The sequence below is a fragment of the Pygoscelis adeliae genome, unplaced genomic scaffold (assembly GCF_000699105.1).
Source record: "Pygoscelis adeliae isolate BGI_AS28 unplaced genomic scaffold, ASM69910v1 Scaffold451, whole genome shotgun sequence".
Classification (NCBI taxonomy): Eukaryota; Metazoa; Chordata; class Aves; order Sphenisciformes; family Spheniscidae; genus Pygoscelis; species Pygoscelis adeliae.
Window position 1 is genome coordinate 285,339 of NW_008824030.1, and position 27,415 is coordinate 312,753.

At 40.2% G+C, this 27,415-nt stretch overlaps 1 protein-coding gene across 1 annotated transcript in view; it reads right to left on the minus strand.

The window, feature by feature from the left end:
- The window catches only part of LRP5 (low density lipoprotein receptor-related protein 5), a 129,707-nt gene that overhangs the window by 3,789 nt on the left and 98,503 nt on the right, over positions 1 to 27,415 (minus strand). The window contains exons 12-20 of the mRNA XM_009327423.1: positions 26,231 to 26,433; positions 23,689 to 23,900; positions 21,520 to 21,710; positions 15,990 to 16,199; positions 13,605 to 13,730; positions 10,431 to 10,667; positions 6,435 to 6,545; positions 3,325 to 3,561; positions 760 to 899 (exon numbers count right to left, since the gene is read on the minus strand). Of these exons, the coding sequence (XP_009325698.1) occupies positions 760 to 899; positions 3,325 to 3,561; positions 6,435 to 6,545; positions 10,431 to 10,667; positions 13,605 to 13,730; positions 15,990 to 16,199; positions 21,520 to 21,710; positions 23,689 to 23,900; positions 26,231 to 26,433 (1,667 nt within the window). The remainder of the gene's footprint in view (positions 1 to 759; positions 900 to 3,324; positions 3,562 to 6,434; positions 6,546 to 10,430; positions 10,668 to 13,604; positions 13,731 to 15,989; positions 16,200 to 21,519; positions 21,711 to 23,688; positions 23,901 to 26,230; positions 26,434 to 27,415) is intronic.

A 27,415-nucleotide genomic window follows, 5' to 3' on the forward strand; every position in this document is an offset into this window, starting at 1 on the left:
GGCCGTCCAGCCAGTTTTTTACCCAGCGCAGAGTACACCTGTCTAAGCCGTAAGCCACCAGCTTCTCTAGGAGAATGCTGTGGGAGACGGTGTCAAAGGCCTCACTGAAGTCCAGGTAGACCACATCCACAGCCTTTCCCTCGTCCACTAGGCGGGTCACCTGGTCATAGAAGGAGATCAGGACCTGGTCAAGCAGGACCTGCCTTTCATGAACCCGTGCTGGCTGGGCCTGATGCCCTGGTTGTCCCGCACCTGCCTTGTGAGCGCCCTCAAGATGAACCGCAATGAGATCAGCTCTTGGGCTTCTTTCCTCTTTCAAGATTTATGTAAGGGGTTTTTTATATAAATTCAGCTAAGTTTTTTTCTGTTTATCCTTTTTAGTGTGGTACCGACACGTTAATCAGGTACTAGCATGAAATTGTTCAGCACGTTACAGAGACACTGGTAAAGCATGAGAAAAGCTAAATTAAGGAGGCTGCTGAGTTCCAAACATCTGCTAGCTGTGACAAGCTTCTTGATGGCTTCATTGAGAAGGTAATGCAAGAAATAAGTAACCAATTTTACCTTATCAACAGATAAGCTCACAAGCCTCTCTTTTCCATCTCTGTCCTTCTTATAGAAGGAGAGAGAGAGCACATTTGCCACTGGTCAACACACTATCAATCTATCTAATAATTCTATCTAGTATCACAAATTTTCATCCTCCTTTTCTTCAGAAGTGGGAGATATCTAACTCACAGGTATATTTTCAAGACATACCTGTGGGTAGAAAGTGGCTTTAGTGCTGGATGAGCTACTCGAAGAGGCTCCAGTAACATGGTTTCTGTCATATAAGGGGGCACCACTGCTTCCTCCCATGAGACTCATGGAGCTAATCATGGACTTTCCACAAGAGATGCCTGCAGTGAGACACAGAGGAAAACAAGGTTAGGTAAACCACAATTTTAGTTACCAGTGCAAAACAGAAAACAAATCCACAGCTTGGCAAACCCGTGCAATGCTACTGGTTGTCACTTTGGGAACAGTGTTTTACGTAAAAACTTCAGGATTACGAGGAACAATATATTTTGTGAAGAAAACATCTCACCCCCAGGCCACCTATTGTCTCACTGCAGCACTAAACTCCTCATAACCTGCTCTCACACTCTGCTGAGAATCTCCAGAAGAGTTGATCCAAACTTTTCACCTAAATCATTAACTAAGAAATTTTCCAATTAAACAAACTCAGGCATTTGCAAAAAAAGCATTATATGTTGTCCAAGAAAAACAAGCTAGAAACCTCCAAAGTTTTAATTTCCATCCAAAGAAATTCAACTGCAAGTACATGAACAACAGCAAAAAAAAATTATTTTTATTGAAAAAAAAAATCACTGCTTAAACTGAAAATCAGCAGAGGCAAAAGGAGGGAAACCTGGGTGACAGGAAAAGGGAAGACAACATTCTCCAATCTGTTTTACTCCAATATACACTTAAATCAGACAATACATCTTCAGCTTCTTCCTGTCAGACTGTTCAGTGCTAATGGAAGAGTTTATTTTGGGAAGTTTTCAGAAATTTTTCAGATGCAGGAAATACTTATTACAAGCAGAGTGACTCTATTTGTGATCATCATTCATGACTATTTATCTTTTTTGGAAATGCCATGCTATTAGGAACCTATGTCTTTTCTTTAGAATTAACATCAATGGTAATATTATCAGCTGTTGTAACTTGTCACAGCAATATGGATTAGAAAAAACTAACAAATACGAATGAGAATCAGAATGACAGCTTAGTTTAGCACCTACAGAGGTACAGAAGAAAACCACTGATACTTACTTTAATTAAAAAAGCTTTAGCTTGAAGTCCAATTTAAACCACCACTGCAAAGATTTCACCTGCAATGATTTAATCCTCAAAAACGTCTTGATAGCCGTAAAAACATAATTTAAACAGGAACAGCTGACCACAGTCATTAAAGTGCAAGAAAGGCTAAACCTAAGTTGTATCTGGCTATCTTCAAAGCCATGGCTAGAAGAAAACAACAATTAGCACATCTCAAAAACTTGTTTAATATGAAGAAGTGCCACATCTTTTCTTTTGTCTTTAAGTTTATCATCTATCTGATTTTCAGCTGACATGAAAAGCAGACTCCAAGCACTCCGAAGTATGGATTTCTTGTATTCTGACCCTGTCTGGCAGTTCTATAGGTGAACATTTACTTTCCAGCTTCCTGCACAATGTGAAGAAATATTCTTTCTTCTCAGGGCTTTGTAGTTAAGAATTTGCTATTTCCTCTATGAAAAGTATATTTTACATTTGTAAAATAATTTGCGGTACATCATTTAAGTGTTTACTTTGATGTCTATATGAGGTTTCTGGGTTCTTATCTGTTAGCTGAATATCCTGAGCTTTTATGTATACTTCAAGTCCTCCTTCGATCTCAGTGTTGTAGCTGCATGCACTTCTCTGAATTGATGCTCTGAGTTCTTTGCGAGGTAGAGAAGCTTTGCTGTTTTACAGATGAAAGACTGAGACACAGAGAGAATAAATACTTTGTCCAAAAGCAAGCAGGATAGCTATCTCAGAGATGGGCTAAACCAAAGGGGATGTTTTCATTACACTTCAGGCAATGAGCAGCCAGACTACAACACCATACCCAGACTGCTTGTGTTCTTCCACATTTGCTGTTGTAACTTTGGGGAGGAAGGTTTATCCCCTGCTTTTTTGTATTATAGTAAACTAAGCTGCTTCACTTCTTTCCTCTGCTTCTTTCCACTGTGGAATAACTTATCCATCCTGAGCAGACAGGACAAAACTGTGTACAGACCTTTGATGAACAGGACAGAAACAAGGACATCTGAGTACAAGACACGAAGAACAACTCAACAGAGCTCTCACTAGAACACTGAATGGCACACGCATTCTTAGTTTCCAATATTGCATGTGGTTCACTACTCTTCATAGTGTTTTGCAGGCCTTGGGTAAGAAGTACTATGCAAAACCCAGGCTTTATTACATACACCAGAATGAACTATTTAAAGAGGATGTTTTCACTGGCAAAAGACTGTAGATTTTCTATCAAAAAGATAGATACCTGTGCAGATGCAGCCTAGCATGAAAATTGCATTTGAAAATCTGGCAAGATGCCTAATGAAATGCGTCTAATAGTTTTTGCATATCTGATCCAAATGACAGATTTATACCAAAACCACTGAGCAGATCAACAATATCTAATTTCTGCTCTTTGAAAAGTCCACATCTAGCACTCTTAATAACCTGTAAAACTCCAAATCCAGACAGTGCAGTGGTACCAATTAGATGCAAGGTCCTTACCATCCTTACCAGTAAAAGTGCCATGTTGAGAACTTCCTGGAGCAATAAAATTAAGAGGGACGTGAGGGGTGCCACTGACATACTCATGTGGAAAAGGACTATTGGGCCCGGCATAGCGCTGACACACCACTCGCTGGCAAACAAAGTACATTCCTCCCATGACAAAAAGTGACAGTATTATACCAATGACAGGACCGATGGCACTACTGTGTGGCTGTGACTCATCTGAGGTTGGCTTTGTTTTTTCTGGAAGGAGAGGAGGGAAAAAAAAAAAAAAAGGAGGTCATTAAACATATGGCAATATATATGTTGCTGTCCTGGAGCTCGTGCAGCAAATCACACAGTCATTCACGCAGTGTCTTTGAAAGTATCTGCATCAAACTCAGGCATCTATAATTCCATATATTCTGATTCAATGCACAAGACTTCATGCCTCCTCTTCCCCTCCGTGTACGTAAAGCAGTATTAGTAAGGTACTTTCCTTTCTGTCTAGCAATTCATCTCATAACAGGATTACTTATTATCCTGATATAACAGCCGCCTACAAAGTTTCCTTTTCTTCCCCCCACAAAGTCTACAGGTTAAGGATATAGGACACTTATAAACATGAAGTCCTTAATCAGAGAGGAATCTGCTCTCTCAAAAGCCATTTGGGCTAGCAATAACATTAAAAAATTAAAAGATTTTACCAGTAGGGAAGCTACCATATGTATTAAGCAGTGGATGTCTTCCTAGCTAATATAGGCCTTAAAATAGAATACTTTTCCTTCCTAAATTATGACTTGCTTTCTAAAAAAACCTTACAAATTGGAAGGAAAACACAATCCTTTCTACTTCTTATTTCTTTTTCCCCTATATAGCCCAATGTTAAATAATAAAAAGTGCTGCAGTATTTGAGATGAGCTACGTATCATATCTACCCCTGATTATGGGTAACACATTCAAAATTCTTGCCAAATAAACCTGACACCTCTATGTTTTTTGCATATGTGACATTCTTCAGCGAAAACGATTTTTCCACGTGATTCACACACTTATTTTATTTTTTTACATACACAAATATATATATTAATAAAGTAAAAAAATCAAAATAAACTTGGCCAAAGCCTATCAATTTTACATGTTCAGACCAAACTATAGACCCCTTCCCCCTTTAATGAAGTTTTAAGAACTGAAATGGTTCATGTAAGATTCAAGCCTTCATAAAATTTTTCTCCAGTGGTTCTGGTTTCATTCCCTTCCACTGAAGGGAATGAAAAAGAACTGAAATTTGAGAAGGAAGATAAAGGAAATACAAAGATCTACCAATAAACTCTTAACAGCTCAGCATCAAGAATTCATTTCTGTCTTACAGTCTTTATCTACTTTTCACACTTATTAGTGCATGACAGCTTTTACGTCAGCTAAGGCCCTAACTGTCCAATAGTCAGATTAGTTCAGATGTGATACCAGAAAAAAGCAAAGCCAAAATTAAAACATGTTCCCAAATTAGCTAATTTAAAAAACACAATTCTCATTTTGGTTAAACCTAGCTTCTTTTGCATGCAAGATCCTTATCTAGAAAGTAAAAATAATTTTTATTCCCTACTTGAGTTCTTTCATTCAGTCAAGCAAGAAACCACAGAATGCTCTGTTCCACAAAGAAACTCCAGAGGAGACAGTCTTATGTCTACATAAAGACACATTTAAATCAGTTAAGACCTAATTGCAGGACTGGACCCAAAGTGCAAACGGGAAACAAACAGCTGCATTAACTTGGCAGCACAAAAGTTTGCCAAGTTCACAAAGAAAATAAACTAAAAAAAAGGAAGAAGTGGCTTTACATTATCCAGGGAATTGGGGGAACTGGGTGAGAGCTGAGAGATAAATGGAAGATGTGGGAGAAGCATGAGAAACATGTTCAGTCTGAAATTTCCATCAGGAGAGGTAAAGAGTTTTTGTCGCCGTTCTTTTAGCCTTTTCTATTCACCACTTGGGCTCCTTTCACCACTCTTGCTCATGAAATACACTCTTCCTTGCTGAGGGTGGACGGAATAAACAAGGTTACCCTGACAAGACCTGGTGACCCCTCCTCTCATCCCAGCAGTGGCACAGCTTCTGACAACTGGTGCTTCAAAACCTGACAAGACTCTAAGGTATTAAAGAACTCGCAATTAGCCAAGGTCCTATAGGCAACATTATTAAGCAACATGCAGCATTTCTCTATACAAACCCAACACAAGATATTTGTTCAGAATGAACTACCGACAGATCAGCACATCTATTTGCTTTTGTTCTAAAAGGCTATGTTCCAACTATTTTGCTAAACCACTCATGAGCTACTAAATGCTCCCTTTATCTGCCCCGTTGCCTGAAAACTTCATGCACTAGTCACCCCAATGGTGCAAAAAGAGGGAAATTGCAAGCAGAGCACACATGAATTTTACTGTCCACTTCAGACAGCAAAATAACAGACCCCGCTAAGGACTAATACAGCAACTGCCATCAGTTGCATATACCTACTGCCATGAAAAATCAAAGAAACATTTTGCTGAGAAAAACCAAGGTCTCTCCTTATATTCTTTTCCTACCTGCACTTTAAGAGACCAGCTTGTGGTCAATGCTTGTGCTCATTGCGTGCTAGTTCCACCACATAATTAGCCTCCAGCTTGACCCTGTAATTGCAGTGGATAGGGCTGCGCATTTTTGGAAGCCACCCCAAGCTTAGCAGCAGCTCTGCAAGTTCCAAGATACTGAGCATATTAGAATCAGGTCCCCCTGGGTATAGATCTGAAGGTCCATCTAAACAAGGCAGCGTTTTATCCCATACAGCATATTAGAACTAGGTTGGAGTAACACTGGGATTTCAGTTCATCTTCACTACTGCTGTTCCTGCATTACCTGGAATAATAGCATTACAGACTTGCTACACCATGTTGCAAGCTCACGCTCTTTTGCCACACAGACCAATGGAAGAGCATGACTATATTTAGCAGCCAAATACAATTGTGAGAGTATTTGGCCAAGATTCACTGGGCTATCCTGAAAGAATATTACTATGCAAAGACTGGGGCTCTGCACAGGGATGTAGGACATTATGCCTGAACACAGCACTTGAATCTCAAGGAAGGACATCTCACCACACATAAGCTCATCAGAACCGTCAATGCAATCTGGAAAGGAGTCACACTGTTGCTTCAGGAGGATGCACTGGCCGCTTGCACATCGGAACTGATTGGGTAGACAAATTGCTGCACAGAAAGAAAGAAAAGATTTAAGTACTACTTGCATGGGAGCATTTGAGCATCTTAAGAAAATGAAAAGAAGTGAGACATGAAGCCACAGTGCATTTTATATTATGACCAGGTAGGCACCAGAACACCTGCTTTGCTGCTGTGGGTAAAATGCAAGTCTGCATTTCTCTGATTCTTCCTCCTTGGTGTTATACATCCTACTCAGTGGGGCTAAAATAAAATTCTGATCCCAGTAACTCCCTATCCTTTGTCAAATCAGTCCTGCTGGGACAAAACTGGGATCAAATCAGCAAGAATCCCTTACAATAACTAACAGTGTCACTGATCACCTGACACGTTAACAAAATGTAGTAACTCGGCATATTATAAAACCTTGTATAGTCTATACTATCTTATGTAGCCCTGTATTCACGTTTTGGGTCACAGCACTGGTGGTGTTGTGAAGTGGACCTCCTGAATAGCCATATTTACTTTGTCATGGTCCAGTTTGCAGAGCAGTTCTCGTGGAAGAGAACTAAATTATCTATGGAGAAAAAAAACTTAGCTAGAAGCTCCAAATGCATCAGCTCCTGATTTTAACCTTGCTAAATAACTGCTAAATTTCTTATCTATATTCAGAAGCCTCTGTTTCAGCAAAAAGGACTTGTTAATTAACTTTGAATCTCCATCAAGTCAAAGCATATTAAATGATCAGTAAAGAAACTGTATTATGAGGGCTAGTCACCAGCAATCCTGGAAAGTTCACAGTACAGTCTATTCAATGCAAAAAGAAGAAAGGTTCTTTTCTTCTGGAGGAGAAGATCCACATTCATGTTTTGGCTCACAGCACTGGTGGTGTTGTGAAGTGGACCTCCTGAATAGCCATACTTACTTTGCCGTGGTCCAGTTTGCAGAGGAGTTCTCATGTAAGAGAACTAAATTATCTATGGAGAAAAAAAACTTAGCTAGAAGCTCCAAATGCATCAGCTCCTGATTTGGACTGTTATGCCCCCAGTAAGTTGGATGCAGCTCCACAAGGTCTTACAGTGCATACAAAACACACACATGTTGATAGAAGGCTCTAAAAGCATCTAGAGCTCCCACCACGTCACTTAGGTTCTTGCACTATGAGAAGGGCCAAGTTCTGTGTGCACCCATTTGCCAATGACTGCCAGCCCTCTACTTATTCTTGCAACTGTCTGCTGCTCCTTTGTCTTCCGTCAAGACTTCTGTCCTAATATACTTTCCCTTCTTATGTGCCATATCTTCTGTTGCTGTCCTGCCTTGTTGGACTCCTTGTTTCTTCTTGATCCAGCAATGGACAACTTGAAGCACTGAACCTGTGTTGTACAGGAGATGAAGTTTCTTCAGTGGCATGGTAATCCAGTTGCAGTATCAAGAGACTCTTAACCTTGTGACTTCCACTGGGTATGAGAGGACCAGCGAGCAGTGCCACAATAAATTCAAGAAGATGAAAGCCACAGTCTTGAAGATGTGGGACAAGAACCACGAACATATCCAGGGGCATTTCTTTGGCTACTTCCAGTCATAGTCTGCAACCCCTGTGCCAATGCATCAGATTCAACTCACCAAAAGCATGCCTTAGGAAACCAGGGGACAGGAGAAGTGGCTTCTGATAGAATCAAGGTATTGAACTCAGACCTATGGAAAGGCAGTGATTATTACTGCTCTGACCAGAAGGCAATTCCTCTGATGCATGAGGTATAGTAGAAAAGTTCTGTTAATACCTTAATATCTCACCACCTTAATAAACTTCATATAAAGAACAAGAATGTACTATATGTCACCTTCCCTTCCCTAAACACAGTGGGTTATAGGCTGACACATGCTAAGGGATGAGAAAGGTCTATTGGTTTTATTTTTCTTAGGAACCCACTCAGGCCTTGGCCTGTAAAGATTCCTGAGGACTACAGAGGCCACGTTTGCCACATATCTCTCAGTCTAACCCTGGACACTGAGTATGTTCATAGCCCTTCTAGGGAAGCGTCATACAGCATCCTGGACAAAAGTCTAGTCTTGGGTGGCCCAAGTGCTTGCAGAGGACTAGGCATACACCCATTGAGCATTCAACTGCTAAAGAAATGTGTCTTCAACTATTCTAGACCAGATGGTAAGGCTCATCTGTGCCCTCAAAGGGGCTGTGCAGGGCAAGGCAGGCACCTACAGTTCATACGGTGCCAGGAACATTGGCATTAAGTTTGCTTAGCAGTGCCCACCATTTCACAGGGAGATGACCAAATGCACATTCCACTTTGACACTGTGTGTGGGTAATGGCACCGTTACATTGCATATGGGCTCCATGGTGGACAAAGCAGAGCCTCTTGATGAAGCAGTACACGTATAAGTACCACCTCCCACAAGAAAGACAGGAACTTGCACATAGCTGATCCTCTTCTTGTTTGCAAAGAAGGTACTGGTGTTCTGGTGTCCAGGCTCAGAGTTACAGAAGACACTGCAAATCCACAAAATTGCTCACTGAAATGTCAACAAAAATCTACCCTGCTGACCCAGTGGCAATGGTTAGCCACTGAGTGGATAGAGCCAAGGGTCCTGAGGCTTCACAGGGCAAGAGCCACGCTACTGAATAGGCTCCTGAAATTCTGTACAGCAATAAGAAGCCATGAAGCCAGCTCATAGTCAAGTGTCTGTTTCAGCTATGCCTTGATACTAGACACAGAATATGCAAGTTTTCCCATCAACCAAAGGATGATGCAAATGCATCCATCCATGCTTCTCTCTTGGACCCAGATCCTATGGCTGACTGCATATAAAGCAGCTGCAGTAGCAAGAGTTCCTTGGATGTCATTCCGCAGATTTCTCATAGAAAGGTACATCCAGGATTATAAGCATCAGCTTGCTAAGAGTGAACTCTCAGAACAGCCAATTCAGCCACAGGATTAAGTCCATCTCTTCCTCCCTGTAGCACCTTGCAGTGACCACGATCCAAAGGTGAAGTGGACACTGTGGAAACAGTGCAAGCCAAAATGGTAATTAAGCAGGAAAAAAAAGGTGGTGGTAAGTTCTGCCAGTTTCTTTCCTGTTTTCATTCTGAATATGGATTAAAGATACACTCCCCAACCTCCCCCATATCTATAGTTACATGGTCAGCAATTTATGTAGCTACAGAGAAGTTTAATTTGAGCAACAGAATAAGAAAGAGGGAAAGAAAAACAGAATCGGTGGATAGCTGTCCTGGTTTTGGCTGGGATAGAGTTAATTTTCTTCCTAGTAGCTGGTATAGTGCTGTGTTTTGGATTTAGTATGAGAATAATGTTGATAACACACCAATGTTTTAGTTGTTGCTGAGCAGTGCTTACACTAGTCCAGGACTTTTCAGCTTCCCATCCTCTATAGACTGAGAAGGCTGGAGGTGCACAAGAAGCTGGGAGGGGGCACAGCCAGGACAGCTGACCCAAACTGGCCAAAGGGATATTCCATATCATGTGACGTCATGCTCAGTATATAAACTGGGGGAAAGCTGGCCGGGGGGGGCCGCTGCTCGGGGGGGGACTGGCTGGGCATCGGTTGGCAGGTGGTGAGCAATTGTATTGTGCATCACTTGCTTTGTATATTCTTTTATTTTATTATTGCTATTATTACTTTATTTCAATTATTAAACTGTTCTTATCTCAACCCACGAGTTTTATCACTTTTACTCTTCTGATTCTCTCCCCCATCCCAGCAGGGGGCGGAGGGTGAGCGAGCGGCTGTGTGGTGCTCAGTTGCCAGCTGAGGTTAAACCACAACAATAGCTTAATCAGGCTTATGGTTAAGGCTGTTTTTCCCCATTTGAAACTAAAAATCATATATATATCAAGAACAGTTAGAATCCCAAATGGATGCTTAGGTTAGAACCATGAGTTCAGGAAAATTAATCTTACTATCACAATCTGCTTCATCAGATTTATCTTGGCAGTCAATTTCTCCATTACACCGCAAGTGTGCATCGACACACTGTCCTTTCTCACACTGGAACTGGGATGCAGAGCATATGGGGCAATTATCTTCATCACTCTGGTCATCACACTCTGGAAATCCATCACACCGCCATGCCATTGGGATACAGTCAATCTCTCCAGTTGCACAGGTAAACTGGTCTGGGGAACAAGTTGGAGGTTCTGGAGAAAGAGAAAACAAATCACATTTGTATATTCAATTTTAGCCCTTACAACAGAGCAAAAATGTGACGGACTTTTTCAAGAAAAACACACTTATGCCTGGACTGAAGTTCTTCTGTGACAATATTAAGATTCCAGTGAAGAGGAAAATGTGATTTTGCATAGGGAAGGAAATTTTGCCAACTTCATAACAGCAACTGGATGCGTGCTGATTGAAGAAGCTTGCTCTAGCAGTCGAGCACTGAACTAAGGACAGGAACCACAAATACTTACTTTGGCTCTAACAGCCACCTTTTGGAAGACGCTGTCATACACATAAATTCAAACGAATACTTAATTTCTGATTGCAAACCACATTCTACACAATTCTAATCCCTGCAATTATATTAGCCTAAAATACACCTAAAACATGTAACATTTGCTTCTACAATATCTGTTTCTTTATTTTTCCAGTGGTTTCTCCACAAACAAATTTCCCAGTCAGATATGAATGGAGAAAAAAATATCTGTAAAGGCCTATTAAACATTAAGCTAAGCCCTCTTGCTGGAAAGTCTCTGGGCTGCATATCAGTGGAGGTTCAGAGAGTAGTCTGAGTAGCACTGTAGGCCTGCCCTGATCTTACATTATTTCACTGCAGTCAGAGACAGAACACTGGACCTTGGGCACAGCCATTTTTATGTTTGTTGGACCTAAGAAAGCTGGAACTTCCTTCAGATTTGACTTTTCATGGACTCCAAGATCCTGGCATCAATCCATTCCACATCCATACTGTTGCTCAAGTTGCAGTCGCACACTGATAGCATTAAGCAGCAGCTACAACCTCATGTAGAGATGTAACAATTATGCTGTAATGAGGCATTCATAGTTGCTTTCTTCAGAATGTCAAAAGACAAAGACAATCCAGATCAAGAATCCATTGCAAAAAATGCTCCTAATTCTTACATACAGCAAATTAGCACACACTTTTTCACCATGAAAGAAACAGTCAACGTATAAGTCCCTTCCGTTATCAGTAGCAGTTAGTTATGTTCAAAATGAGGGGGGCATCTCGAAACACTGCTGTGGCAAACAGATACCTTTCCATTGATTTCAAAAGTTGCTGGGTCAAGTCCCTGTAACATAATTAAATCAGTTAACAGAGGCAGTCACTAGTGCCCACAGCTACTGTTGCCAGCTAATGCTCTAAGTAGATGCTTTACCACTTGGATTAAGAGTACCACGTCATATCCTGTCTATGACAACAATATTGAGCAAGCTGGAGGTGTGCTCTGACACTGGATGGTAACACTCCTCTGGAAACCCAGTGAGCTTTTATTAACATTCAGGCTCAGGAATGGACTTCACAAAGAACCCAGCATAAGGAAAGCTGCTCAGTTGTAACCAATGACAACACTTTTGTATGAGTATTTTTCTCCTGAGGGTCGTGTTACAGATCCTAGAGCCATGCAATTACATGCAAACCACTTTTAAAGTGCTGCTGTCCTTCCTTCATTAGGTAGAAATGTTCAAGAATGAGACTCAAGTATAATCAAGAGCTTGAAAAACAAAATGCAAATAAAAATCCAAATGCATTTGATTTTTGAAAATTTTATGATTTTTAAGTTTCTGATTTATGATTATTTGGTGTAGCAATATGAGAATTACAAATGTAGCCAGTGACCTGACAGCTATAGGTAAGGTAAAGATGCCAGATACACACATTTTAAGATAATTCTTGAATTAAATTTTGATATGAGTGTGCCGTTTAGATAATTCAACAGACAGATTACTACTTCTGCATTTAGAGACACATTTAATGTTGCATTATGGTTGCACTTGGCAGGCACAAGCTTGCATTAAAAAACTTGTCAAGAGTATTCATAAGGGTACATGGAAAAATGTTCTCCAACCAAAATAGCTATTAATCTATTTTGAAATACTGGCTATTGGCTGCTACTATGGCAGACAAGATAGGTTAAAAAGTTGTTGCAGGCTTAGTGAAGGATTAGAATAAAAAAAAACAGACACTGAAATGAAGGTCCCTTAATTTTTAGATTTATAGCTGAAGATAACAAAGGAGTGGGACGTAAGAATCTCTCATTGGCCAAGTTGTGCAACAACAGTACAGAAAGAAATATAAGTAGATTGATTTCTGCCCGCCCCCCCGACCCCGCAGATGTAACCACCACTACTCTAAAACCACATAGCGTGTTGTGGTCATGGGAAAGAAAACAGTTTATAATGGAAATGACTGTCCCATGGGAGGTCAGAGTTCAGCCAGAAAATGAAATCCACAGCAAAAAGAAGTGAAGAGGACTAACAGAGCCAAATGATTTAAGATATGATGCCTCCCAAAAAGAAACAATGATTTTTTTGTTTTGTTTTTAATCCCCTCTGCAAGTGTAATGTAACAATTTTCAAAAATCCTGGGATTGTGAAAGGGAAGTCTAAAGGAAAAGTCTACCATGTGGAAAGAGGAGAACTACCTTAATTAAAAAGGATTGCAATGGAGCTTTTGGTCTATGTTTCATAACTAGACAGTACAGTGTTTCATGTTATGAGGCCAAATTCATTTGAAAGACTGGAGTATCACACTGTGGGAATCATATGCACAATTTCTGCTGCTAGGTCATCACAGGTTGATGCAACATCATCTTATAAGCATTTGTTTAAAGCACAAACCTGTCACATCATACAATTATAAAAATCTCAGTAGAAGATGCAAGTATTTTAAGGTCAAACAAGAATATCCTCCTCACAAAGAAAAGTCACATATGTCCAAAAACTGAAGCAGAAAACAGCTGGTAGAAGAATCAAACGTCCATTTAACACATGATGCAACACACCATGTGTAGGAAAACACTGTGTGTAAATCCATATTTTGGATTGGAATGCAACCTCAACCCCCAATCTTTTTTAATGTAAACTGCTTAGCAGTACTGTTAAACATAACTCACCTCCACATGTTAAGAGATTCTGTAGAAGCACAAGATGCTCGGGGCATGAACATCTTGGAGTCCCATCCCCTTTGGCAATGCAGATGTGCGAACACCCACCATTGTTACGGGAGCATGGATGCACAGCTGGAGAAACACACAGAAAAGAATATTAGACAGCATAAAAGAAATCATAACTACTCCTAGCTAGGGCAAACTCACAAAACCACTCGCAAACCACTTCTGTTTGAGTAACCAAGATTTCACTACAAATTATATAGGAAGATAAATGCAGGATTTTTCAGTTCAGTGCTGAAAAGCTGATTTACTACTTCATGAGGACTACATTTGTTCCAGTCAAAGTGATATGGAGACCTTTAAAGGACTTCTAAAAAGAATTTGGGAGCTCAGGTGAAGAGGAATGAGAAGGTAGATTTGAGAAGGTCGCATTTAAAGTGTACCTAGACATCCCAGCTGCATTTCTAGGGTAGCCAGGCATCAAGAATATGTCACTGCAGAATGCCAACCCCCAAACCCCTCAGGAATTCTTTAATCTTAAAGAGCTCTTAATACCTAGCCCCTCCATTTCCCTGTTACTCACAAAACTGCAATATAAGCACACACAGTTGATTTTTAATTTTTTTAAAGATAAGAAGCTACATGGTTGTGTTCCCAAATCAGTTACCCAGAAGCACTGAGTACCTGAGAGCTCCTAATAGAATCACTCTAAATGAACATTAGGTGGATAAGAAACAGGAACAGAGAAGTGAGGTCACTGTCTGAGGACCCCAGCCCAACAGAGTCAGAAGAGACCCAGTCTCCTGCCTGTTTATTTGAGCTGACAGCTGAGCATCTGCTAGAGTGATCTGTGGGGCTATAGCCTGTGTTATTTGTGATGCTGCTGAACAATGCATTCTTTACTACTAGTAAGGACCAAGAATTTCCACGGGGAAGAAATGGTATAGATATCATAGTTTCTGTGCCAAAGTTGTTTTCCATCTGTTCAGGCTTCTCAGCAACCTGCTTTCACCTTTAACAAATTCATTAATTTAATACAGTGTTGGAGACACTACTGTTTGAGGCATGGGTTGCTAGCAGAAAAAGTGCATGCATGTATACTTGTGTGGGCCTGCACACATGTGCATATGTATTTTTACTCTCCTGTTGTAACAGAAGTCACCTATGGAGGACAGTTTTCAGCTGCAAACGGTGATTCCTTTCAGTGTGACTTAGAAGAAACAGTACTCTTGCCATAAAAAATAAACATTTTTAAAAAACACTTGGGATATAAAGTAATCTTTTTTTTTTAACAGTGCTGAGAATTAAAGAAAAAATTATTTTTGCATCATTCAGTATTGCCTTTGAAATACACTAAAAATATGAGAAATGGCACAGAAGAAAAAAGTAGGTATTGTGAAAGTAAAAAGAACATCTGGATGAGGATTAGCACATAGTATCTACTACAGTTTAAATACTTACGCTAGCTTATTTGTAACAGCTTACCCACATAGGCAAGTTTGAAAATACTTTCAGCTATAACAGAAACTAATGTACGTGGCACAGAGTTGCGAAGTGGAATAATTTCTTCTGAAAATTAAGCATTATACACAAGTGTACCCTCCCTATATAAGACAAGTCATCACAGGCAACAAAGTTTAAAGAGGCCACTGTCATTAGCCCTCTGTTTCCCACACCTTGTTGTGCTTTTATGTTCTCTTTTATATTCCTGTTAAGCAGAACAAGCTGTAGGTTGTCACTTTGGGGAATGACTACACTTCAAGAGGTTTCTGCACTCCCCTCAGACCACAGGAACTTGGACCACCAGTCCCAAAAAAGAAGGTCCTGCATGCATGACCCCTTTCAGAAGGGAGCACCTAAAATGGCTCCACCTCTGACGGGAGAGAAATTCCACATCCACAATAACTCACTGTAAGAGCTTCCTGCCCATTCTTCCTCCCTCACTGGAGGCTTTTACATCATCGATTGTGCTGAGTCAAACCAGTCATGCTTTACACAGGGGTCTGAAACCCCTGGAGAAAAGGCAAGGACAATCCTTTTCTTTCTTTTTAAAGGTTTTTCAAAGTCTTATTACTTGGTTGTACTTAAAAAATTAACAAGCATAATTATAAGTAGCTTTCAGAGTGAATTCAGTATCACGTGAGCTTGTACAAAGCAGGTAACTAAGTGCCATGAAATCACATATTCTAGCTGTGCAGAAATACTCCTCTGGACAAGAATGAGGAACTTGTTTCTCCTCCTCTTCTAGGATCCTGACTGGCCAAGTTGAAAGGACGCCATGGCTTACATGAAGCCCACTGGGCAACGTTATTACAATATTCAGCTGGATGAGGACTTTGAGAGACAGTGACCAAGAGTGAGAGACATCACATACTGAAATAAACTCACAGAATTCCTCCATATCAAGCTCTTCCACAGCATGAATGCCTGTTAGGTGAGCAATTCGGCCTTGAATTCTAGTCCTTTTGTACCCGTTCATTTTCTCCACTCTCTCAATCATCTGCTGCTGACGATCAATCCAATACAAGTGATTCCCCAGCACAGTGAGTCCCATTGGCTGAAGGATGTTGGAGTCCTCCAGGGTCACGCGATTAGCACCTGAGATCAACAAAAACAAAGACTAGTTTTATACCAGTTGACTTTTAACTCATTTCTTAAAAAAAAAAAACCCAACCAAAACCAAACCGAACCAAACCCTGAAAATAGTTAGCTATAAGGTCATTGGCTTCATTTGTCTATGCAGACCAAGGCTCTGCTTGTTCAGACTCATCTCAGGTAAATGCAACCAGTTACCATGTCACGAGGGCAAGCAGATACAATATGAAACACAGCTCATCCTTGCATACACTGGCTGGTCAGCCAGCCATGATCAGCCTCATGTTGACATGCTCTGTTACATGTAACTGTGTGCAGTCCCTAAAAGCCTGTGTCGCCAATACAGACTCAGCTCTTGGGCCAAAATTTTTACAATACATTCACACACTGAGCAGTACACTTTGTTGGAATCTACAAGCAAGAGTGAAATACAACCAATTAGCTTCATTGTCATTACTCAAATAAAACATTCATCATGCAAAGCAAGAGGCAAGTACACAAACCCTGTCACGTGCTATATCACAACCACAGAGATACGATCATGAAAGAAAAGCTCATATTCTAACAGACACACTTCTTTCTTCACCTTCTCTTTTTTCTTCAGTAACCAACCAGAAAACCCAAACTCCAAGTAACTCAGTATGCTCTTAAACAGGAACACTATCAAATGCTCAGGTTTTCTGCTGTACAGAAATGTGTAAAACTGTGCTCTCAGCCAACATGTAAAAATCGGGTTAAGTAAAAATGCATTTATGACTGCTTTTAACTTTGACTGCATGCAGTCTTCTACTGTGTGCTGCCCTACACTTAGTGGCATTTAATTGTTGCTTTTGTTATGCTTGTCTAGGGTGAACAAGAGATTCCAAATTATTCTATTAATTCAAAGATACCATTTTGAGGCTGTGTCTGCCTACGTATATATGGATATATTTGATTTTAAAAATGAGGAATCAAAACAAAATCATAACTTGGTGCTTCTTCTGCTCTCCTATTTCATTTTGGAATAAAGACCTTATGTCTGCTTGCATTTAAAAACCAGAAGTTTTGAATATCTACACAAAATAAGATTACAGAATCTGGATACATAATAAAAATGCTATGAGCACTGGATTCAACTAATTTGCTGCATAAATTATGTAGAGCTCAGCCAAGCATAAGAATGTAACATCTATTTCAATTACAGATTCTAGTAGTTTTGCACATAAAATTACTGCCTGCAATGACTCTTGCTTGACTGTCATGGCAAACAGCGTGCATTCAAATCAAATTTAGTTGTAGAGAGATCAGAAATTCTTGCACTTGTAATTGGAGTTTTAGTTCTTTAGCCCTGAATTTCTTTTGTTTCCAATCCAACGAGGAAGACATCTTTGTTTCATTCAATTTTCAGAAGAAAGATGCATGAACTGTATGTGACAGTACAGTCCTGGTTGTAATCTGATGTATCTATTACTGTACACACTTCCAAGGTAGCACCGGATTTTACTCTTGTAAGGAGTAAAAGAACAGAATATATGTACCTGCACTAATTTCACTAAATGGGCACTAAACCTGACCCTTAGTACTACTCTCTAGCAGTGCAGTTCCTGAGATGTTCTTTGTCTTCTTCTAAACAGGTCTTAAAATTTAGACATACTAGGAAACATTTTGACAGATGGAGGTTCTCTGTGAACAAAGCACACGGTTCATTCGCCCCGCAACCTGCTTAACACCCTTAGCTCCTACGAACTTCAGTGTCATTGGATTTTCAAAGACTACTGTCCTTTGCCAGACTAAGCCTCACATTTTGACACAAAAGCACGATTTTCAGCTGCATTCAAGATACCAGAAGAATAGGAAAGCCTCATTTCAACTTGATATAAAGAAAACTCCTTCTGCCTTCATGATTTTTTAAGTGCTAAATTGCTTACCCATTTAGAAATAAAAGGCAAGCTGGTTTCCTGAAGGATATCCTGAAGGCAAGTTGAAATCATGAATACATGAGGTGTCAGGTGACACTTGCAAGCTAGCAGTCCTGCTAGAATCCTAGCCTGTTTGAACAGCCTCCCAAATCCAGGCCTAAAACAGGCTACATTTGGGGGTGTACATCAAGCGTCATCTTTTTTCTCCCTCATCTGCAAAAAGCTGAACATTGGTGATTTGGGAAGCTGCTGGAGATAGCACTGGATAAGGTGATTAATCTATACTATAATTATGTTGGATTTGATCTTGAGTAAATGACAGTCCAAATTATTAATGAATAATTTTAAAAGGAGATGGAAAGGGCACCTATAGCACTGGATCACACCATTAAATTGTTGTTTAGAAGAATGATCAAAATGAAAAACTTGATCTGAATAAATAAAAGGATATTTTCAACAGATATGGTTAGAAAAAAGAAGAGTAAACATGTTACAAGTACAGAAGTGTTGAATTTCCATAGTAATTAAATACTTTGATTCTCAGAATGAAACAGATGTGTAGTCTTTTCAAGATGGAAATCAATAGTTAAATGTAAAGAACAGTAAGCTGGAAGGACACACAATTCCTCTATTTAAAGTCTAATTGAAAACAAAACATGTTTTCACCGCAGCAATTTTATAGCTTTTCCAGTCACTTCAACAATAACATAAAACACTACTTTTTAATTGACTGGTGTGGCAGACAAGTTATTTGCAAATCGTTTATGAATGTCTAAAAAGCATCAACAACTCCAACTGAAAAATTCAAGAACCTCATAAAGAAAACTGTTAGACAGATTTATAGTTCTTTCATGCCTCTCTGAAAGTTAAGCATTAGACATCTGAGGTTATTCCATGATTTCGCAGGATGCTGTTAATCAGAGTGTAGTGCAAGCTTCAGAAACCTCCATAATGATGTCATCTCCCCAAACCTACGAGGAATAAGGTTGTCGAGACCAGTCTAACTGGCATGAAGGATGCTATACACAATTTTGGTCCAATTTATTCAGCAGCCTCAGTTTACGATAAAATCCTTTTGCTAATATATGCCCATTTTAAAGTGTTTTGCTCAGAAAATACTTTTTAGGGGAACTAATTCAAGCCAACATAACTTTGGCTGTCAAATTTCTTCTGAAGTTGTGATACAAGACTGCAAAATATTTTAAAATAAAAATACGTTGTTAACTAATTTAAAAAATCAACAGCTCAGTGAATCAAATTACAGTGAACTCAGCTGGATCAAATACAACCATAGTTTTCTGGCTACATGATACGTATCCTCTAGTCAATAAATGTCATTTTCTTTTAATCCTGTAGCTTTCCCCTGCTTTTATCTTACCTATAGGGTTTGATTCATTAGCTGTGACCCCATCAAATAAATGTGCACTAAAAGCTTTGGTTCAATATTAAGCAGAGAAAGTTTAGTTTTCCCTGTAGAAAGATCCAAAGAATTGGATTAAAATATATATCCAGTATGCAAACATATGCTTACATGGAGTTTTAATGTAACAAAAAGGAAGAATGCATACAAAGGAAGCTGCAATCACATGTGATGGCCTAGTTGCTGATTTATTCATGTATCAGTTTACCTAAGTCCTATTGTCAGGTCTTATTCATTCAAGACTTAGATCTAAAACAATAATAAACAGACTCCTCTGCATTTTATGCTGTACTCTGCAAGGACACAGTCCATCTTCCAACGTGTAACATGACAAGCAAGAAGCTCCTGCCCACCCCCATCTGCTAGCTGTGACTCAACCTTGCATATGTGCTAAATCAAAGGGGAAAAAAGGATGCTTATGTACATACAAGTAGAAGACCTAGGCATAGCTAGGTCCACTGTATGCTACAGCTTCATTAAGTAATATGGCTTCCTATTACATGGGGGCCACCTTTTTATCAGTAGCAGCACTAGTTATTGATCCCATCCTCCCTTCTCAATTCATTAAGTTCTCCCTGGTACGTTCCCCCTCTCCCAAACCATATGGTTTCCACATAATCTTCTTTGGTGCCTCTTCTCTCTCTCTTGGATTTGTGGATACCACTTCAGCCACAACATCTGCATGATATGCTGCTTTTCCGTCTTGTCCTTTTACTTTTAGATTTCCTCCTACAGCACTTCTCCTTTCATCACTAGACAAAACCCTCTCAATATCTCTGATGCATTTTGTGTTATATGTCCCACTTTGTCAACCTTTTCTTCTCAAACATGGGTTGTTTCATAGGTCAAGTCTTGTGTCCCTCCTATCTTCTTTTCTCCTACAAATTTTGTAGGTTCTCTGATGCCTATCCTGGATTGGACATTTTGTGGCTACACAAGCAGTTTGACAATACCCCCCTATCCAGCTTGATAACTGATGAAAGACATGGGCTCCTTTACCTTCACAGCTCCAGCTTCACATTTTTATCCCCTCTCTGGCAGAAGAGACCTGAGTCTGACCTTGAGTCAGTTTTAGGTGCTCGAAAGTGAACAATTTTCTCCTGTTTTATTCATTGCCTCACTACAACACAAGAGAAGGATGTGACTACATGGCAAGAAGAAAAGAGCCACCAAAAATTGGAGAATCAGCCCTTTAAGGCAGATGCCAATCACTAGAATAGCCCAGCTTCTACTCCCTCACACTAGTTCACTTCTCTCTGCACTTCCTTTAGGAGTTTCATTTCTTGATACACAGATGATGATGAGAGAATGAATCACGAGTCAGAAAGTAGGGCCACTGGATTCTCTGTGCTATACTGCTCACCAGATGAGCGAGCCCATTTCTCCACTTCTTCAGCACTATCAAGTGCTTTTAAAAGTCAAGGATGAACAGCGCTCCCTAAGATCCATGTGGTGCTATTGCTATGGACATGGAGTAATGGTTTATTTTACTAATATGGGAAAACTGCAATGAGTTGACATCTCTCCACTGTTTTGCAACACTGGTATTCCAGATGTGCTGCCTTATCATCCGTCTTAGAAGAAGGCCATTCCCCTTCCTTCTGTTTGTTTTTCAAGCTACCTTGATTTACTAAGCTGTAAACTCCAGAGAAGGAAAAGTTGAAGAGTTATGCAAACTTTTCAAACCATAAGGAAAAAAAAAGGGCACGGGGGAGGTGATTTAGGGGTTCCATGACTGGCAACACCTATTTAAATCTGATCTTGCAAGAGTTGCTTTCAGAACATATAAAAAGTCAAATGGCTCTCTTCGAGGGTGGCAATCATTACAGACATGTTTACTCCAATCACATCAAAGATGGGAGTCCACCAGCAATTGTTACCTGTGACTGCCTACACAGAACTGGCAACAGTGGAGATAGAAGTTACTGGCATCAGCATCGAAGAGGGAATGATGTCCTATACATACACACACTTCACTCCAAATGTTTAACTGCATACCACATACCTGACAAGTCACAGCTTTCGATGCGCTTCAGATCTGCATCCACCCAGAAAAGCTTTCCAAGTTTGTTGTCAATCACCAGTGCTACTGGTCGGATCAACCCAGTTGTAAAAAGCACTTCTCTCTCTGTACCATCAAGAGCTGCACGCTCAATCTTGGGAGCTCGCTCTTGCATGTTGGTGAAGTACATATACCTGAGAACAAAGACACCAGCTGCTTAACTGAGAGCTTCAGAAGGGAGGCAACTCACCTTTGCACACAGGTTCTACATTTTAAGTGGGAACGGTTTACACAGGGATGACTGTGGTGACTGTTGCTCCCAGCTGCAAAGACCCAGATCTGTCAGTTGCAGAACCCCAAACATTTGCTAACTGTCATATTGAGATAGCCTGAAATTAATAGCATTTGTCCTTAATCCACAAGGCCATAAAATGCCTCAGCACTCAGCACTGCTGCACTGGCAGTGCTGTTCCTGCAGTGGAGATTGTAAGAGACTAACACAGACTTTCTGCAACCATCCTTGGGTAAAACTGTCTCCATCTGTGAATCAAAACCCAGCAGCTCTTTCTGACAAAAAACATTAACCGTCACCTTCTCTCCTTCTGGGTTGCCTTCCTTCTCAGCAAGTAGAAGTTCGACCAAATTTGAGAAGCGAAGATCACAGAAGGAAGAACAACTGAGGATGGCATGTTCCTGATGTCTTAGTTCCATGAATTCATTATATCTGCCTAAGCCAGTTCAGCTGCAAACAGAAGGAGTCTCTGCCCTCCCCCAGCATAGGGAAAAAAGGGCTTGTGCACCCACATGATGAACTGAGAACTCCCTCAGGGAAAAGTCCACTATTTTTTCAGTGGTGATTAACATGGGCAAACTCCCTAATACAGTGGGCTATAATGCTGCCTAGCCTTTCGTGATGGCACAAGGAGGAGAGGCAGCAGTCAAAACGTGCAGCCAAGGGAGAGGTGGAGGGAAGGATTTCTGGAACTAAGACAGAAGAAGTTCAGTACACAGATCACTCATTCAGCTCTCCCAGGTAGTCACAGCGTTCAGCATAGTCTCTCCTCCATATTTTCCTCCTTTAATTTAAAAACAGATTTATCTTTAAATTATTTGGAAACCTGACTAGAAAAGTTGAGAATTTTAGAGATCAAGAAACCCAAACTCCCATTTCAGTGGAGAAAGCAGATAAGCTTTTATAAATACAAACTATGTCCAAGTGACTTAGTCCCAATAAGATTAGAATCCTTCCTCTAATCTCCTTCTTCCCACACCAGCTTTTGAACTGTGCAGAGTACAGGGTATTGTATAAAATACCAATCCTATAAATGCTCCAGATAGAGTCTCTGGGTACTACTGTATCCACACAGTTACAAAATACTGTCATTCAACATCTGTCAAGCACATGGTAAGCCATTTAGTAGTAAATTGGGATTTAAGCATTTAACTTATTAAAAAGAACAGTAAAGGACCATCTTCGACCTCTAAGACTGAAGCTACTAACCACCTGAAGTGGAGGTGGGGTCTGCTGAATCTAACCAAAACTGCTTTGTGGCAAAACAACATATTTTCTTCCTGTGGGAAATCACTCTAGTGCATCCTACCTGTTTTAATTAATTTCAGAAGTTTTTGAGATATACATCAAGGTAGAACTAACTTAAAAATGGATAGAACATAAGGGGTTTGTTTGTTTGTTTGTTTAACTTTATACTATTACATTAGCAGGAATAGTTATATCATATGAGAGATCCCTTTTTTTCCTGGAAACATTTGTTTTATGATGACCAAACATTTATAAGCCAGATCCCCAGCTGATATAAACACAGTGTAAACTCTCCTGTTTTTCCTATTAGGTGGCAGGGCTGTACGCAGCAAACAGTATAAGGTGGTTTTTACTTTGCTTTCCCTGCCTCGGTTAGTTCCTCAGTATAACCAACCACGTGGCTGTGTGACCGTCTAAGTCAGCACACCAGAGGAGGCAGCAAAGGAGAGAATAGGAAGGGAAAGCTGGATACCTTTAAAAGCCAGAATTGGACAAGCAGTCACCTACATCCCGAACAATCAAGTATGTAAAAATTCTCCTTTTTAAAATATACAGATGTGACACAAGATTCACACACACAGCTGACATACATCCCAAGAGTGCTCTGTACAAGGTACAGAAAGGAATCTCACCCTCGCTCTGCGTTCACTACAATGGCTCTGGGCTTGTCGTGATCCCCTCGCAGCACCATCCCAACTGACTCGCCATTCAGCCTGTGGACATTGACTGAATTTGTGGCCTCACAGGTCCAGTACAAGGTATGGCTGTATATATCGATGCTGAGGTCATGTGGCTGCTTCTCTGGGTTCTGGCTTTGGTTTGGAGTACTCATGACAGTGAAAGGCTACAAGACAACATATGGGGACCAATTTCCATTAATTATTCTGATCATTGATTGAAGAACACCGATTGCACAGAAAGCATGGTTTACCTACTTGCTGGTCCAGAAACACCCAGAACCACTCACAAGGAAACAACAAATACAAGAAATGCGATAAAGCTTGACAAAAAAAGATTTGATTCGAACTGTGAATTAGAGGAAAAACATCTGGACAAAATCTGTAAGATTATGCAAAATTCCTCAGAAAGCAGTTGTGGGGCCTCCTGTAAGTAGAATTAATTAGCAGGAGATGGAAGAAAACAATAGTGAATGTTTATGCATGGAACAATCTTGAACGAAACAATGCAAGAAACAAGGCAGCCTTCTGTCCAGACCTGCACTGTTATACAGTCAGCTGAAGAAATCTGTCTCTTGCCAAAGTCTCCTTACTTTATTATCTGTAGTGTGGTAGTTACTGATTTTCCTTAAGTCCTGGTTCTCTTAAAAACTAAAATCTTTTAATGAAACTTGGTTCTGTTTGCTTACATGTCAAATGGCTACAGCTCTGCCTCACACCCATACTAAAAACATTACCTTGCTTTCACCCTCATGTCTTTATGATGGACCTTACAAAACTTGACATTATTGCCAAGTCCCAATCTAACTAACATACTATTTACTACACTTTTTAACTCTATGTTGAATACTAACATAGACTTCAATACTTTATTTCTGTGAAGAGCACTAGAGCATATAAAAAAAATCCCTAAAGGAAAATAATCTTTCTGTTGCTTGTTTAACATTACACAGGCTCCACTAACGTACAGCCAGTCCCAGTGCCATTGAGATAGTAAAACTGCTGGCAGGACTCCCAACATCAAAGTAGCCTTCAAAGGTGACTGCTTCTGGTGACATGATAATGGTGAGGGGAAAGCGGTAGCTTCCTTAAGTGTCCTAATGCAGCGCTCCCAATCCAAATATAAAAACAGTACCAGAAGAAGTTCATATGGGTCAAGAAAGCTGAAGACACCACTCCGTGCTCAGCTTAAGTCAAACCCAACACAGCATTACTTGTGAAAGTTATATTTCCACAATTTGTTTTTAAGCCTCCAAGTTCTGCATAGTGATATACAGGCTTTTTTCTTTTTATATAAAGCTTTATCCCTATTTTGTCTTGACAGTGTGCCTAGATATAAAAAGAAATCATTCTTTTCCTGAAATCAAAGGTAACATTACCCAGGTATGAAATTCATATGCATCACCTGCAAACAGCGCAATTTAGCAAAATTAAGTAAATATAGAGAGAATTGGAAAGTCAAAATTTGCAGGGGATCTGCATCTTCAAAGCTGTGTGACCAAGGTAGAGGAGAAAACAGAGCAAATGAATCTCCATTGCAATTTGCACCTAGCAAGTACCAAAGAGAAGCTAGACTACAACAATTAGCACCTGGCATAATCCCAAAAAGCAAGAGCAAAACTTCTTCAAAATTCATCCACAACCCAGCTAGCTGCTCATCCCAACATACCTCCTCCCAATCTTAAAAGAAATGGCCAAAAGTGAAATTTGTCATCTCTTCCTTTAAAGGAAACTGTAAAACCTCTGAGTCCCTAGATGCATGAAAGGACCAGTCCACTTCCATTGATATCATGTCATATTGTTTAGATATGACTGCCCAAGAACTAGGAAAATATAACTTGCCCATTCTCCATTTCGTTTTATAGTCTTATTCAAACTATAGTTCTTAAAGAATCTGTTATCTTGACCTGGGAGTTAAGCTATGTTAACACAAAACACTGCCTGGAAGAACAGTACACTTCTTTCCACTGTCATGTGAATAACTAGCGCAAAAGAATAATGTCCCCAACTCAGTAAAACAATTAAGGATGTGGATAAGCCTATCCCTATCTGGCACAGCAATCAACTCTACATTCACTCAGGGTTTAACTACAGCTTGATAGCTGAGAGTTTTCATTTTGAGAGAGCTTTACAATGATGACAATATTATCACACAATTGGCATGCACAGTATTTATTTTAGAATACAATTTATCTGTCCTGAGTATAAATAGTGAGTCTGCCTTACTTCAGTGCCCATCCTTAACTAAAGATGGCAATTCAAGGCTTATAGTTTCAGATACATACAATTTATTATATTCTATTACACTTCTTTGTGTATAAATTAAAATCACGATCCTAAAAGCCTTCAGTAATTTTCACATATAAATAGAATATACATCAATAAGTGCTGGCAAGAGTAAAGTTTAAACCGATGATTCCTTGGTGCAGGGGACGGAAGGGGAAAGTCAAGCATAAAGTACAAAGCACACAAAACTATATACACCATGTAAACTTGCCTGAGTGCCATCATCTTTGGCTCTTTTTATAATATTCTGACGTCCATCCACCCAGTAGATCAATTTATCTAAAGGATCATAATCAATAGCCTTCACATTCCTTAGACCATGCATAGGCAGGATGATATCTGGACTTTGCTGATCATCTGGTATCATCCGGCTGATTGCAGATTTCTGGCTAAACAATAGGAAGCTGGCAGGGGCTGAAAAAAGCCAAAACAGAATGCATAAGAAAATGCAACTCACACGGTCAAAAATACACCCACACAGAAGACAAAGAATAATTAGGACAAAATCCCAGAGAGACAATTATATTCACAATAAAAACTAAGGTAATACATAATTGGAGATTTTTGCTATTAAGTTGAAAATGTTTCTTTGTGTACTTCTGGAGGGTAGATGTGCATACCCAGAAAGTATTTCCTTTTCATATTATAAAATAACTGTGTTCCCCATGTGGAATTTAAGTAACACCAGTGACAGTGGGCAATACACAGTCACAGGTTTTCCTACATTATCATTAAGTCATAGAATTGTTCAGGTTGGAAAAGATCATCGAGTCCAACTGTTAACCTAACACTGCCAAATCCACCACTAAACCATGTCCCTAAGTGCCACGTCTACACGTTTTTTTAAATACCTCCAGGGATGATGACTCAACCACTTCCCTGGGCAGCCTGTTCAATGTTTAACCACTCTTTCAGTAAAGAAATTTTTCCTCACATCCAATCTAAACCTCCCCTGGCACAACTTGAGGCCATTTCCTTTCGTCCTATCACTAGTTACTTGGGAGAAGAGACCGACACCCACCTCGCTACAACCTCCTTTCAGGTAGTTGTAGAGAGCAATGAGGTCTCCCCTCAGCCTCCTCTTCTCCAGGCTAAACAACCCCAGTTCCCTCAGCCGTTCCCTCATAGGACGTGTGCTCTAGACCCTTCACCAGCTTTGTTGCTCTTCTTTGGATGTGCACCAGCACCTCAATGTCCTTCTTCTAGTGAGGGGCACAAAACTGAACACCGTATTCGAGGTGCGGCCTCACCAGTGCCAAGTACAGGGGCACGATCACTTCCCTACTCCTGCTGGCCACACTATTTCTGATACAGGCCAGGATGCCATTGGCCTTCTTGGCCACCTGGGCACACTGCCGGCTCATGTTCAGCCGGCTGTCGACCAACACCCCCAGGT